This window comes from Olea europaea, chromosome 13 (assembly GCF_002742605.1).
Source record: "Olea europaea var. sylvestris chromosome 13, O_europaea_v1, whole genome shotgun sequence".
Taxonomy (NCBI): Eukaryota; Viridiplantae; Streptophyta; class Magnoliopsida; order Lamiales; family Oleaceae; genus Olea; species Olea europaea.
In genome coordinates this window covers 19,534,818-19,552,572 of record NC_036249.1, presented here as the reverse complement: position 1 = coordinate 19,552,572, position 17,755 = coordinate 19,534,818, and the positions used below count along the sequence as shown (strand labels likewise).

General features: G+C 31.9%; 1 protein-coding gene across 1 annotated transcript; it reads right to left on the bottom strand.

The window, feature by feature from the left end:
• Positions 1-416: 416 nt before the first annotated feature.
• LOC111408248 (dCTP pyrophosphatase 1-like) lies at positions 417-1,336 on the bottom strand. Its single transcript, XM_023038034.1, has 2 exons — positions 1,053-1,336; positions 417-932 (listed from the first exon to the last, which is right to left on the bottom strand). Exons 1-2 carry the CDS (start codon positions 1,161-1,163, stop codon positions 675-677), a joined length of 369 nt encoding a protein of 122 aa, XP_022893802.1. The 5' UTR covers positions 1,164-1,336; the 3' UTR covers positions 417-674.
• Between the last annotated feature and the right edge of the window lie 16,419 nt (positions 1,337-17,755).

Below are 17,755 nucleotides of genomic sequence, written 5' to 3'. Positions count from 1 at the left end.
ATTTTATTTTATTTTTTTTGCATTTGATTTTTCATATAAATTTATGTTCTCATTATTTTTCGAGGAGTGAAAGTGCAAATTTCTACATAAAGAAATGAAAAAATTATCGAGCCATGAGTAACTTGAGAGCTGGTTCCACTTGCCCCACCATGGGTTGAGCTTATATATCGAACCAAACCCAACCTTTTTGAAGCGAACAGGCTTGTGTGGTGGCCAGTCGAGCCAATCCGATCGGCTTGATAACTTTAACACCTGTAACTACACGACTTTTCCGCAGCTGACTGGAATTGAAGTGATGGTCAGTCTAGCCAGCAAATACTAATAATTCATTCAATATTTCATGAAATAAATTTGTTGAGACGAGAGCAAAAGGAAATGCATACACATGCCAAAAGGATTCATTTCATGCCCCAAAATAGTGAAAAAAAATCTCAGAGAAATTAATGCTAAACCAACAACGACCATACTAGGAAATGTCAATGTTTTCAACCCAACTACTTGAGACCAAGACCAAAAGTAAAACGAATACTATTCAAGTACTTCTCAGAATCCACCACCGACACGACTAATATAGAAAACTTATCAATGCAATTATAAAGCATAATAAATAAGATATTAACTACTTTTCCTTTTGAGTATGAACCAAACACTGTATAGTCTGAGAACTTCATAGGTCAATCTGAAGTGCTAGTGTTGGTAACATTGTTTGAACACCCTTTGACTGGATATTTGAGTGCATTGAGTTCAATTTTACGAAGGGCAGCTTTTCCGAGATCAATTCCACAAATATCAGAGAGCCTAATCAGGTAAAGCAATACGTCAGAAAGTTCTTCACCCAGGTGTACTTTTTCTTCTTCTTTCCAATCTGGCAGTCCTTTAGGAACCTCGCCTTTCCACTGAAATATCTCTGAAAGTTCACCTACTTCTCCAACCTGCAAAAAATTGTATGCATTATTTAAATGAACATGAAAGAAAAAATAAATTTATCTATAAACAGAAAAATGTTACCATAGCCAAAAGAAGGTTTTTATTTATAAACAGAAAAATGTTACCATAGCCAAAAGAAGGTTTCTAGGGCTGTGAAACTTCTCCCAGTCTCTTTCCTTTGCAAACTGATCCATTTTTCTCTGAAGAAGGTCAAGGGTCACACTCTCTCCACTCATCTTTAACTCTTCTTTCTTCTTAATAAATAACAAGAAAAATGAAACCCACAAGCTCTAAAACTGGAATCGAAATTCACAGCGAGAAAACCCAAGACTTGGAAACAATAACAACAATAATCGTGTTGTATTCGACTTCTTCTGCTGATATACAAAAAGCTCGCTTGGTTTGGTATTTAAAGGAGAAGAAAACAAAACAAGAGGTGGTCCAGTAGGGTGGGAATTGCACATATTTTGATAATATCTCAATAATTAAATACATAAAATTATCACCTAAATCTGGTCAATAATTACGAATTGGGATTTGGGCTGGATTCTTCTTGTGTAGGTGGCAAAGCCTTGGATACCCAGTACACTTTAAGTGAGTCAAAATCAGTTTTGTTTTGATTAGGCAAAATTAAAATGAGATTATAATGAATAAGATTAACTGATTTCATAAATAAAATATGTGGATATTATTAATTTCATAGATGCCAACTGATAAGTGTAGTTTTTACACATATTCTAGGTCCTAAAAGATGACATTTTACAGTTCTTTGAATAAAATACGACCTAACTTGTGTTATATATTATATTTTATAGGTAAAACTCAATGTTTTATAAGGAATTGGAAAAAAAAAATGCAAAATAGTGAAAAAAGGGTGAATTCAAAATTTGGGGCCTAAATTGCAAACAATCCAGAGATGAGAAGGACGATGAAATGAAGATTGAAAATGACAATGATTTAAATGGGCGCAATTGAAAGATAAACAAAGAAGATTTCAAGAGAAAAGGCTGAAATGAAGCAAATTCAAAGTTTAGGGACTAAAGTGTAAATATTCAAAAGTTGTGTCAACCCTTACGATGAAAATTCGAGAGTGTTAAGGGTCAATTGGATGAGAAAAGCAGTCAAAGAGGGTGAAATATGGTCAAGATATTATCATATATCAACCTTTAGGAGAAAAAGTAATGTTTCAAATTTTCAGTTTCAGTTTGAAATCCATCTTTGGATAGCAAACGTTCGAATTAGAAAAATGATATCATTGGAAGAATTGTAGCCATTTGCATTATCTTTTCAACACACTTTGAATCATTTTAATAGGATATCAGGATAAAAAGATAAAACGAAAATACTAAACACGGTCTGGTGGGGAAAAATTATACCTATGAGGTCACATAGATTTAATTAGATGCAACTGCATCTATGCCTCCAAAGCTCCCTGGACCAGCTATGATTTATTTTTTGCTGCTGCTTTTATTTGTTCTATATGATTGCATGGTACTTTTCCGAAGAGATATTTTGTTTCATTTTTCAATTGAAACTCTACTTCAGTAACAATCTTTTGGGCATCCTTTAAATACCATAATCCGTCCAAAATGTAGAAGACCTTCTTAAACCTAAAAGCTTATAGATTCAACATATTTTGGAGGCGAAAAATGAGGATAAATCATCAAGGGAATTGTACAAAATTCTTGAAGATTATTCGTCCAAAATCAAGATTTCATTCAAGGAGGTGGAGATAGTTCATCAATCCGAGTGATGTCTTTTCATTATTTCTTGTATAATTTAATAACTAGGATGGTCTGCTAAGTTTTTCATTGTATTGGATAAATGATGAACCCTATTGGTTATTTATTTTAATTCAAGAAGATTAGTTTAGTAATTCTTGATTGGTTTTGCATTCCTATTGAGTTATTTGATTGCCTGATCACCAATTAAACATTAAGTTGCTTTTTGTAGTGTAGGTATTCTCACAATAAATTTAGAAAACGGCAAAATCAACACATGGGCAATAGGTATTAAGAATAATATCCATGACATGTACAATCATTTGTGGTAAATCCGAATCAATGCATGTTTTTCATATTATTTAGAACTAGAAATAGGATAGAGTCGTGTTAAACATAGATTTAATATATCTTGGAAACGATTATTGAATAAAAGTAGATTATCGATTATCTTAAATATACGAATTTACTAGATTACGAATTAAGAATTGAATTAAATGACAATATGGAGATTCAACAAAATAAATATTAACATATTAGATAATTACTTTATTTGCTTTCTTAGTTTAGGATTATTGTAGAAAACATACAAATAATCTCTTTTGACGTCATTCCATTTCGAATTTTATAAAAATTATGGAACTAGATATTAAGCATTATTCCTCGTGGAAAAGAAAAGCTCAAAACTTACTGATTTCTATTACTTGTCATTGATCCCGTACGCTTATGGGTTTTAACGCGAACAAGTTTTTTTACATCATTGTTGGTCGATAACGGATTTAATTTTAATTTAGTATTTTATATATTAAGTTCGATTTTTTTCTATTTTTTTCCTTTTGTTCTTTTCAGGCTTTGATTGAAATACCTGATCTCTTCTTGTTTTGCTCTTCGCAGTTTTCACCAGTTTATGCAAGATCCTAATGAAGTCGAGATCCTCTTTAGAGATCTTCATTTGAAAAGACCTCCAAGAATCGTAGAAGAGAATAAAGAAGAGCAAGTGTAATGGCTGAGAATTGGAATCACATTTAGGATGCATTTTAGGAAGCAACACTTCCAATTCAACAACCACCTCCAGATCAACCTATATTAATGGGGTTATGTGAATCCTATACTTGCCCTAGCACAGTCAGTAATTATCTACCCGTTATTAGGACAAGCCACTTCCACATCTTACAAAATATCATAAATCTGTTCGGAATCATTAAGACATCATCTTCGTGGGAAAGACATGAAGAATCCACATGAACACATATAGGCTTTTCTCATGTGTTATGAAATCATCTGCCGCGATGGAATGTCACAAGATGCATTTAGGATGCATCTATTCCCTCACACCTTGAAGAAGGCAAAAGTATGGATGTAACACTACCTTCCGGGAGCATAGTATTTTCGAATGACATGACACAAAAATTTACAACGAAATTCTTCCAGCCATTTCGAGTCCATCGAATCAGAAACAAAATATATATTTTCGGACATAGGCACTTTGAGATATATCCAAAAGCATGGGATAGATTCAATAGCGCATTTAGGAAGTGTCCAATTCTTGACTTTCCTAAACTGATGCAAATATATCTCTTTTACAATGGATAGAGCTCTGAATTTCATAATATTATAGATGCTTCTGCGGGCAGATCAATTTTGACTATCGAGGTAGATAATGCACATAAACTATTTGAAAGGATTGCTGAGAATCAGGCAAGCTGGCCAATAGATGGGAAAGCTTTGAGGAAGGCAGCTGGTATGTATATTGTAGACTCAGCGACAACATTAGCAACACAAATAGAAGCAATAACGAAGAAGCTTGATATTTTAACTTAATCTGTGTACATAGTACAGAATCTAACTCTGGTTTACATAGATAGTGGGACAGATCACATTACTACAATCTGTCATTTGGCTTCCACTTAAATGGGTCTGCAGTAGAGGTCAGTTATGCTCAGAACTATCGGAGGCAAAATAGATCTTACCTACACAACTACCATCTAGGTTTTAACAAGCATACGAATTACGTGTGGTTGGATAATTTGGATCAAGTAAATTAGATGAAAAGCAATCCACTTGTGATTCAACAACAAGAAAATAGACAATCCTTAGAAAATCTACTTGTCAAGTACTTTACCAAGATGAGACAACAATGTAGAATTAGCAAGCCTCTATGCACAACTTAGAAAATTAGGTGGGACAGATAGCAGTTGCATTAACCAACAAATCACATGGTATCTTGACTAGTGACACAGAAAAGAATCCACGAGAGCAGGTACAAGCAATTGAGGCAATGAATTCTGAGATCAAAGAGCCACCATCATTCATTATCACCATCCCAATCAAGGTTTTGTGTTACCCATTCCATTTCCTCAGAGACAGTGAAGGAAGCAAAGAGTATAGCAGATTCAAGTCATCACTACTCGATGTGGTGTTCAGTTGTCAGAAATCACTACAAAGAGAATGGAGACAGAGAATAGTCAAATATCTACTAATGGCAAGGAACAGGTGAAGCAGTCCGAAGATGCAACAAAAGGATCAGCAATTAGTCTCGGACAGCCCCGCAGCTTAAGACAATAGTTCTTGACACTTCACTTACACCTCTAATCCCTTCTCTTCAAAGGTTGCAAAATACCAAGTTGGAAAAGCAATTTATAAAATTCCTGTAGGTTCTCTAAAAGTTGCATGTCAACATCCCATTTATCAATGCTATCCTTCAAATCCTAAACTACAAACCAAGTTTCGAAGGAAATGTTGACTGCAAAAAGGAAGCTGTCCGAGCATGAAATGATAGCACTATCTAAAGAATGAAGCACAGGTTCCCTTCCAAACTTAAAGATCCGAAGAGTTTCAATCAACCTTGTTCCATAGGAAACCTATAAGTTATTAATTATTTAATTGATTTAGGAGCAAGTATTAACTTAATTTCTTTGTATCCTTATAAGAAATTGGGATTGGAAGATCTCAAGGCAGCTTCTATCATCCTTCAACTGGCAAACAAATCATTGAAACACCCTTACAAAATAGTCTAAGACATGCTTTATCAAGGCAAGGAATTTCATTTTTCTAGTTGACTTCATCATTCTGGGCATTGGAGAGGTATATTGGATGCCAATAATCCTGGGAATGCCATTATTGTCAACAAGTTAGGCCTTACTAGATTTTGATAAAAATGCAATAGTCCTGATAGTCAAGGATAAGTAGCAGAACTTCACTATGAAAATCCACCCAAGCAACCTTTTTACTTTGAGGATTGCCAACCAATAGACCACTTGGAGAGCTGTAAGAACAGGCTAAATAAAGGTCGAATTGTTGGTAGGAACAATAATGAAAACCTGATTATGTGGGGAGTCAATGATGAACCGAATAAGTGCTATTGTGTTTGAAAATGTACCATGAAGAGGCCAAAAACAACAGAAGTCAAGCTCAAGACTTTAAACAAACGCTTGTTAGTTTCTAGACTTTTGATAATCTAGAGTAATTTTTATTTAATTATTGGGAGCTCATCATCCGTTTCCTATTCCCCTTAGGTCATTGAGATTTAGTTGGTTTATTTGATGTTTGAGCTCAGTAACACGTGTTCCAAGTACTTGATTTTTCATGTTCTTTTCTAATTGCATTGTACAGAAACATGACATCGTGGAACACATAAAGTGACATTAACCAAGGAGACAATGGAGGCAATAAAATAAGCTGGCCATTGAATTTCACGCCATATCAGGGGAGTGCTTTCTTCATTTTCTCCCATTCCCCTTTATACGCGAACTTAGGATTCAAGACATTAAGGACAATGTTTAGTTTAAGTTTGGAGGTAGAAACAAGAATTTTATTTTGTTATTTTATTTCTTTAAATAAAAGTTGAAAAAAATGAAAAATCTCAAAACTATTTTCTTTGTATGTGCTTGCGTGAGTTAGTCTGGCTAGCAATGAGAAATATATTGAATTATGAATTAATCTATGAATGGTGAATAGGTTGCATGTTTAGGTTAATTTTATGTTTTTCATGTCAATTTGATATATATTAAGCACGTGAATTAAGTTAAGTATTATGTAGGAATGAGTTGATTTCATAATTGGATAAGTTGAAATAGTGGACCATAGATGCTAAACCTAAAACCACTATATTTTACATTTTCACACAAAATATAGAGTAGTGTGGGGGATTTCACTATTGGAAGAAGATGTTGAGATAAATGGTGATTCCATGTGTGAAATTAAAGATCTTGTGTGGATTGTCTAAGGTCAATGAGAAGAAATTGGGTAAAAGATTGAAGTTCATATATATATTTATTTGGACATTTATCTTCAGCCTTTATGACCCGAGTTATTAAACCTATAAGGGTGTTAAAATATGTAGCCCTAAAGTTAATCGACTTGGGAGTTATCGATCTAAAACTCGTTAAATGGGTCATTTAGAAAGTTTAAGGGAGATAATGCTGCAAATAGAGTAAAAAAATGTTAAACTAAAAATTGAGAAAAAAAAGGGAAAAAAAGTGTAATGAAATAGAAGATGCACCAAATGCCTTGGTTAAGTCTCATACACTTGTATTGAAATAGACGACCATCTATGATTTATTCTACATTGTTGCTACCATTTGTACTATGCGACCGCAATGTGTTTTTCTGAAACGAAATTTTGTTTCCTTTTCCAATTAAAACTCTACTTCGGTAACAATTTTTAGGATCCTTTAAATACCATAATCCATCTAGAATGTGTGAGACCTCCCTAAACCTAAAATTCAATTCATATATTCAACATATTCTGGAAGCGAAGGACGAGGCTAGATCATCAACATAAAGGGAATTGTACAAGATTCTTGAAGATTATTCATCCAAAATCAAGATTTCATTCAAGAAAGTGGAGATATTTTTTTGATCCCGATGATGTCTTTTCATTATTTCTTATATAATTTAATAATTAGGATATTTTGCTAAGTTTTCATTGTATTAGATGAATGATGAGCCCTACTAGCCGTCTATTTTAATTCAAGATGATTAGTTTAGTAATTCTTGATTGGTTTTACATTCGCGTTGAATTATTTGATTGCTTGATCACGAATTAGATAGCAAGTTGCTTGTTGCAGTGTATGAAAATTCATAATAAGTCTAGAACGTGGTAAAATCAACATAGTAGCAATAGGTATTAAGACTAATATCTATGAAATGTGCAATCATGTGTGATAAATTCTGTGAATCAATGCATGTTTTTCATATTAAGTCGGACTAAGAATATGATCGGGTCTTATTAAATATAGGTTTAATATATGTTGAAAAAGAATATCTAATAAAAGTGAATTATCGATTGTTTTGAATGCATGAATTTACTAGATTATGAATTAAGAATTGAATTAAATGACCATAGGGAGATTCACAATCCCAATACAAACATTCATATATTGGATAAATACTTTATTTGCTTTCTTAGTTTAGGATTAGCATAGAAAATATACAAACCATGCCTTTTGATGCAACACTTCGAATTGATAAAAGTTATTGAACGAGATATTAGACCTTATTTCTCGTGGGAGCGATAAACTCGAAACTCACTGGTTTCTATGACTTGTCAATGATCCCGTATGCTTGTAGGTTTTTATGTGAACACCAACATTAGTCTAGCTGTCTCTTATATAAGTCATGTTTAAGATGTCTAATTAATTTAGTTGACGCTTAGAAGGGTGTTAAGCATATGCAACGCAAAATAGCTTTATTCATGGATAATAAGTGTTAGGTGATAAATCCAATATTTAACAATAGATATAAGAATATTAACCAACATATAAGGGTTTGAGACTGTATTATAAAATATGCATATATGCTCCAAACGCACCGTATATGTGGCATGCGCATGATAATACAATCAACCCATTTCATTGATTGTATATGCGCTATTAAACGTTAAAAATGTGCACAAATTTTTTATTAAAAATTGTTTCCAAATTGATTTAACAAAGTCTAGCCCATTTTTATGACTTAATGCATAGCTTTATTCATGGATAATAAGTGTTAGGTGATAAATCCAATATTTAACAATAGATATAAGAATATTAACCAACATATAAGGCTTTGAGACTGTATTATAAAATATGCATATATGCTCCAAACGCACCGTATATGTGGCATGCGCATGATAATACAATCAACCCATTTCATTGATTGTATATGCGCTATTAAACGTTAAAAATGTGCACAAATTTTATATTAAAAATTGTTTCCAAATTGATTTAACAAAGTCTAGCCCATTTTTATGACTTAATGTCCACAGTTTATGGCCATTATTTGCCAAAAATAAAGTTTTGAATAGTAAACTTTTGAAGAGTGTTGTTAAAAAGTAGAGAATTTTTTTTGGATTTAAGTGCAGAATATTTTTTTGTGTGAATCTGGTTAAAAATTAGTATAAAGATTAAAGAGTTTTAAAATAAAGATTGTTAAATAGGGACAAAAAATGTAAACTGAGCCTAAAAACACCAAATTAGCCTACATCACTCAAACCCATGAACTATATATAGCAATCTATAAAGTTTTTGCATTTAGAAAAATAAAACTAAAAAAAAATTCGTAGAGTTAAAAATTATCTACATCGAGCTCGAGTCTCCTATGATATTCCTCTAGTTTCACTGCTAAGATCTTTATTGAGATGCAAAAACTTAAAGGTGCATTTTTTATTTTTGCATTCCCCCATCTAATCATTATGGAATAATATGTATAAAGTTTAAAGAATGTATTATTATTTTTTATTTATTAGTTTAGAATATCTAAAATAATATTAAAACTTAAAAAATGCATTATGCATATGCTTCGCATAGGCACACATCTATAATCTATAATATATATCAAGGTAGACTCATTTTATGGACGATTTCAACCTCCCTATAATTGAATTTTTTTCAATAATATTTTTACTTTTCGCTTTTCGATATGTAATAAATACTACATAATTACTGTCATTTGTGAATTTGTATTATTAATTCTCAATTAATTAATGTTTACATTAATCTAGAATCAACAAATTTTCACTTAATGAATTTTGAATTATATGAATTTAGAGTTATCATAGATGAATTTATTTATATTCATGTATCTAGAAATTTTAACGGGTGTTTAAATTTATGTATTAACAATTAATTTTTATGTATCAAATGTAATATAAAAAGATTGCTCATTTATAATAATTTATCATTACAAAAAATTTGAATCATAAAAAAATGAGTTTTCAGAGTACAATTTAAGTACAATGTTTTTCTCTTAAAATTCTATACTAAATTTTATTTTATTTAATTCGTTCGAGACTCATCAAATTCTCCAACAAATTGGTACCAAATATTACTTTTGTATCACTTATAAAGTATTTTAGAATAACGTGCAATACACATTCAAATTTGACTAGTATGTTTAAAATGCTTGATGCTCCATCGAAACGTACTACCACTCATTATGCATTTTAAAACCCTAATTTGGGATAATTCTCTTACAATGTTGACTTTTAAGATGGAGCATGAAGATTAATACGGTATCAGAATCCATTGAATTCTAGTGAGTATTTTGATTTATTAAGAATAAAAACAAGCACACATATATCTAAATTAGCTGTCTCAAATGAGCCATCATTTTATGAGAGCATGTCAATTGATAAATTTCACATTTAATAATAAGTATAAAAATATTAATCAACCATTGGTTTTGATTAGGAATGACAATGTGAAGGGAATTTCGACCCGGCAAGGACCCAAATCGAATCAGAAGGAACCCTTGACTAAGTCGGGGATAGGATGGGAATAAGGCTGAGAAAATCAGCCCCAAATCAAGGATGGGCCATGGTTCTTGATCCTTCTGATCTCCCAGCTCAAGTCATTTAAAAAAAATTAAAAAGTTACTGAAGGAATTCAAACTTATTCATAAATAAAAAAAAATAAATAAATACACAAATAAATAGAAAATTCAACAAGGATTGGGGTCATTCCCGTACTAAACCGTCCCAGTCACATCCCCATTTAAGTAAGGATGGGACAGGGATGGAAAAGGTCGATCCTTGGCAGGGTGGGTTGAGCAACGAGGTCCCACCCCATGGTTTTTTCTTGTCATTTCTAGGTTTTGGACTTCCTCTTATCAATATTTGACTTTATTTTGTAATATAAGAAGATTAAAATGAATTTTAAATAGTCAAAAATTAATTTTTAGCATTTGAGTCAAATATATATTAAAACTGTGTTAATAATTGACGTGTGGTGATAAATCAATAAATCTCGAAGGATATTGGGTAGTCAAATTTAAAATGGTGAGCAGTCCATTAATATTTTTATGTTTTCCTACTGCAAAAACTTCAATAAATTGGCTATCTTGTAATACTTTTATTTCCGGACTCGTTTAAAGACAATAAAGTATGAAAAGTCATGTTAGCAAATTTCAACTATTATGATTTGTTTGATATAAATTGCTTAAAGTTTTATTTTCTAAGACTTGTTATGGTGTGTTAGTTTATGAAATGCATTTTGGTAATTGATGTAGCATAGACAGAAGCGATAGAACTAATGAACGATTGTTATCGGAATTTTGTTGATTACAAACAAATACTGGAATCCAATAACTTTCTAGTTTCTATTGATTACTAAGAATACCATGAATCCATGTATCAAATTCTTTGATTCACGCACAAGTACAGAGAATTGGATTCATTGATTTTTAAATATCAAATACGAGAATTTAGGAAATTTTAGAAATCTCAAAAATACAAATTTTACTTAATTAATTGCAATAAGGCTTACAACTAGTATTTAAAGCAGTAAATAAAATCTAGATAATAACTAAACTCCTAACTCTAGATAATGATAAAATTAAATATTATGACCAACTCCAAATGAAATTAAAATTATGAAAACTAGAAGTCGATGTTCAACATTCCTTTCGATTGATGAAAATATGCCCTCAAATCTTGTACCATGTTATCAGTCGAAGTCTTGTAAATTGTAACAATGGTAATTTACTTTGTAAATTTGCATGGCACACAAAAGAAAACTCTTAAAATGAAGTTCCAACTGTAGCAGCAGTAATGCGAAGATACACGGACTCTCTTGTGCGAAAATTAAAACCAACCATGATTTTTTTGACCACTTATCAAAGACATTGACATCAAATTCTTCGTAGAAAATAGGTGAAATGCCATAACTGTCACCACACAAATTCATATATTCTTCGATTTCTTCATCAAAAAAAGAGAGAATTCATCATAACGTCATTACCTAAATTCACGAATTCTTCAATTTCTTCATCAACGATTGGAGGACCTTCTTCAATTTATATGGTAAAATATTAAATTAAATTGTAAAGTTTGAGAGAACCCAAGTACAATGGTAAAGTTTGAGAGAACACAAGTACAATTTATATGGTAAAATATTAAATTAAATTGTAACAATGGTAATTTACTTTGTAAATTTGCATGGCACACAAAAGAAAACTCTTAAAATGAAGTTCCAACTGTAGCAGCAGTAATGCCAAGATACACGGACTCTCTTGTGTGAAAATTAAAACCAACCATGATTTTTCTGACCACTTATCAAAGACATTGACATCAAATTCTTCGTAGAAAATAGGTGAAATGCCATAACTATCACCACACAAATTCATATATTCTTCGATTTCTTCATCGAAAAAAGAGAGAATTCATTGTAACATCATTACCTAAATTCACGAATTCTTCAATTTCTTAATCAACGATTGGAGGACCTTCTTCAATTTATATGGATTCAACTTTTTATTTTTTTTTATTTATTTTTTATTTTTTTTCCTTTTGGAAGATATAAGAGCGTAACTATCAACTTATTAATATTGGAAGACCCAACGGTTCTAATAAACGTGATGAAGAAATCAAGATAAGAAGAATTTAACTTAGACATCACCTGGTAAATTTAAGAAAGAGAAAAATACAATGAATTTCTTCAATTTCAAGAGCCATGACATCTTCATGTTTAAGTTTCCATTAATTTCTTTGACTTCTCTGTATGATTTCTCCTAAAATATGAATTTCTACGTTTCATCTTCAATCTCTAAGATGTATTTTTCCTTCCTTTCCTCTTTCTTTGACCTGGATTAGGCTTCTTCACAATCCTCAAAGTGCCTTCAAAACCGTGCCATGTGATTACGAAAGATGCACTTGATTTTAGGTCAAGGAATCGGAATCTTGAATCAATTCCGTGCCAACACCAGCTACGTTTTGCATAATATCGGCAAATACGAGAATCTTGCTCTTAAAAGTTACCTAGCTGAGTTTGTAGTTGTTCACGAAAATATATTTTGATTTAAAGCACCGCAAGTGTACGGTTCATTATAAGTAATAAAGTGGATCGTGAGTCCAAGTACCATCTCACAAGAGTTGATTTAGTTCAATTTTAAGTTCCGCGACCTCAATCAAAGCTATAAAATGAGAGTGTTTGTTGTAATGAACATTATAACTAAACTAACTTACGTATGCAAATCTAAATTAATTTACCAAACTAAATGCAAATTATGTTGAATGCAAGTTGATATATTCTTATGAATGACGAACGTACTAGGATTGTGAATCCACGTGCAATAATCCATTTTTAAACTTTGTTTCACACTTTAACAATGCGGTTGAATTTTGACGAATCAATATTCCTATTTTATTCAACAATTTCTCTCGAGTAATATTGAATATATTCTCATATATAACTCGAATATATTTCTATGACGGATGCCAATACACAACAATGAATGAATTTTTATGAACACATAGCGATTCACATATATAGTGGTATATTTCTATCCACTATTGGATCCTAAGTTGATTTATACCATATCAACTCTATTCCCCTTCTTTCGAATGCATGAAACAAGCCATCAAATTCACACAATCACCATGCACAATAATCATGAGAAAAGAAATCCATATGAACCATTCACTACACCAAAAAAATGTTTTTACAGCAACCAAAAAACACTGCAAAAAGTCATTTGCAGCGTTTTAGCATAGTTGTGGAGGTCGGTGTTGTCGTTGCGGTAAGAGTTTTTGCAGCGTTTAACAAACGCTGTAAAAGATAGCCTTTGGCAGCTTTTGAAAAATGTTGCAAAAGAAATCATTTTGCAGCGTTTAAACAACGCTGTAAAAGGTACATATTTGCAGCGTTTGCCAAACATTGCAATAGACAACCTACTACAGTGTTTGCCAAATGCTACAATAGACAACCTATTGCAGCGTTTCCAAATGCTACAAAAGATAATGCACTATTTTTTTTTATATATATGCTTACAAAAAGGTTTAAATCCTGTTCTTTGATCGAATAATAAACTAACAAACACAACCACCAAAATAATAAACTGACAAACATGTTCTTTGATCCAACAAGTCAAATAATATGTACTCATTAAATTTGTAAAATATGCAACACATTCTCTTTTCCAAAATAAAATTAAGATTTCCCAAACGTGTACTACCAAAATATAATTAGGAAACTATAAAAATCGAAACTTAAACTTGAAACAGTCTGATGTTCCTTGATCAATACCATTGCCACTGGAAAAATTTCTGTCAAACGAGCCTTGCATCAATTGAGACTTCAAAAATGAACATGTTGTTGGAGAAAGATCGGCCTATGAAATCAAGAGTCCCGGAGCGGTGTTTTTAGCCAACAACCACTGAATAACAAATAAACATTCAAATAGCAAAATTTCTCATTTTCATTTACAAGGGTTGGGTTATGTAAAGACGCTGCCATCAAATTTTATTTCATGAAATCATTTATTAACATACTTAATTGTGACAAATGCAAGACAATCACAAATGCATTCCAGACTTAGCAAAAAATCATGTTGTCCACACATTAACAAATTACCCACTACAAGAATTCTAGCCTCAACATGAAATCATGTTTCGACCATTCAATTAAAAAAAAAAAATCCTTACTGAATGTTGCTGTAGAATTAAGCCAAATAACCTGTTAATCCTCATTGCCAAAATATCACTAGCTAACCAAACAGTTTACATGAAACCATTTCATACGTACCAACTAACTAACATTAAATACCATTTGGGATGGACATAGATTCATGCGTATATATAATAAATCCATAAAACATACTTTAATCAAATAAATCTAATACTTCTCTTTGCCCAAGCAACAGTACTTCCCATGGCTTCACTTAGAGTTCAAAATTCATCTGTGGGTCTTTATAAAGTCAAATTACCCATATAGACTTCCTCAATCCAAACCTTCCAACAGTCTTGACCGAGTGGCAAGTGATGTAACTTAGCACTTGGGTCTGTTGATGCAATATTCTCTTTTGCTACGACTTCTTTCTCCTCTAACATATACCAATGTAACAATTGACATCTTGCATTTGTTGTAGGTGTAGTACTTCCTTGGACACCACTTCCTTGATGTGACAACATATTCATAATAAACATAAAGTATTCTTATTAAAATTAGAATACCACAACGGAATATATATTGAATAAACATTTAATAATGTAGGATACGAAAACTGAGTAAAAACATTTGAATTCATGTCTTCTACATTCTATATAATGATAAAAATTACAAAAGTTATTATACATGTAATTGGCTATATAAAGCTGTATAATCATGAAATATATAAAAGGTAACTAGGTATGACCTACTGAGATAACTTGAAAAGTGCATCCACTTTTTCTTCTAATGGCCCCACCCTTTGTGCCTGAGTCTATAATTGTCTTTTAAGTTCTCTAACTCTTCTATTACTTTGAATTTATCCATCCACCTCTGATGGTACAACTCCAAATCCGAGTCCCCTAACTCTTCCATGATGTTCATGGCCTAAAACTCGAGCGATAGCATCATTATGGATGGAATCTTTGGCAGGGATATCAGAAAGTGATGCCGCACAATCGTCAATCCTTTTTTGCACTTATGGAACTCACTCAAATACTAGCCAGTGATATAGCTAATAAATCAATTTATGCTTCATTGAACATTGGTATAATACACATACCAAAGTTTCACAACTGCTTCATTAATTGGGTTTCCATCTTTCTAAGATGTCTATATTTCCATATTTCTGTTCTTAACTTTTTTAAACCTAAATTCTTTTTTCTATAATACAAATGTAGTAATCACATATATTGAAATTGGACAATTCAAGTAAGAAGACAAGATATGTTCCTAAAATGTACCATTTCATAAGACACACGTGGATAACACTTTCTACCCATAGTATGGAGAACCTTTTGATGAGTTCGCATGTTACGAACCTAGAAGTTTTCTTCTATTGAAAAAAGAACGAAGTATAAAATAATACTAATTATAAAAGGGTTAAGCTTTATATGCAAATATACTTACATGAAAATCAGCAGAAAGAGTATCCTCAACAAATTTCATCCAAACTTCTTCAGAGTTGACATTCTTTAGTCTAAGAATAGTAATAGTGCGTGCTCTATTCACAGATGATTTAACTTGAGTTCTAATTTGTTTTCTCAATCTTGATTTGAATGTCCTCCAGTACATTTCCATACATTGAAATGTCATTCTTTGATGACAATTACTGACATTGAACCTTTGCTGTATTTGTGCACAAGCATAAATTTAAGACTTAAGAGAATGGTATCATTAAGGAAGAAAAATATACAACGTAATAATCTTCAAAGGTAGTTACGAAATGTTACCTGTATGAAAGTACAGAGCTCCATTTTAGTCTTTTCATCCACTGAAGGCCAATCTTTAATTACAACATGTACATGCTCTCGTACCATGGCCTTAACTGTGCTAGAAAATTTATCCAAGTTCTGCCCAACAACTTGGCCATATTCATTGAATTTGAGATTTATCTTCTGATAATTATGTTCAGGAATCATCTTCACTTGTGTTGTACCTCTTTTCTTTTTCAAAGCATTTGCATTTGTTGGCAATGTAGTTTGCTCATCATTACTTGGACTAGTTATAGTATTGTCTTGTTCATTGGAATCTTGTAGTCTCTTACTGGTTTCCCGAATTGCATTAGCAATTGCAGCTTTTCTTTTTTTGAAACTCTTGGAAGTTTGTTTAGTTGACTTTGAGAATACAACATGGAAACATAAGTTAAAAGCAATTATTTTCAAAACTTAGCATATATCTTATGTATTATAAGAAAACACAATTACCTGAGTCTTCTCCATCATACAAAATGTGGTTCAGATTGAAACGATTCTCTAGAGCTAGAACAAAAACCTACAACATCAAAACAAATGAATGTTATTCAACATCTCATCGCAATATGAATAGATAGATAAATCACATGTTATAATATGGTAGAAAAATTTATCATTATGTAAAAAGTACGTTGTCTACAAAAAAGGGAGCTACTAGCCAACAACTGTGATTAAAGCTAAGATCTTTGAAAGGATTAAATCCATCAATAGCCAGAGCTAGTCTAATATTTCAAGGATCAGATGTAAAATGTGGCCACCTTCGATCAATCATTTCCCAACTCAATGAATTAACCAGATGTCTAATCTTACTATCTGAACTTTTTATTATTTGAGTGTCATCTAAGTTGTGTTGACATCTCATACATACCAAATATCCTCTTAAGTCTTGCTATTATAGGAAAATAACGCAAAACTTTTGTTGGGATATTTTTTTTGAATTTTTTTGTCCGTTAGTTAATTTTCCATCTCCAGCAACCACGTTTTGGACATAAATTAGCATGCTCAAGCTCCTTTCTATATAGATAACAGTCATTTAGGCAAGCATATATCTTTTCATAGCCAATATCAAATGTATTGACAAGTTTTTTCATCTCGTAAAATGAGCTTGAAAGTGTATTATTCTCTGACAATATGTCTCGAACAAGATTTATAGGTTCATCAAAACCATTATCTGATAAACCATGTGAAGTTTTATGCTTAAACATTACAACCAAAGCTGACATCTTTGTAAATACCCTACAACCAGAATATAAAGGAGTTTCAGCATCATCAACTAAACTTTCAATCTCTTCGTCTCTTCCATCAGGACAGTTTTCAAGATCTATATCATGTTGTGCATAGAAATCCTTAAACATCCTACTCGACTCAGGCATTTCTACAACATTTTCATCTGATGCACCTGATTGCTCTCCATAAAATACCCACGTAGTATATGTAGGATCCATACCTTGAA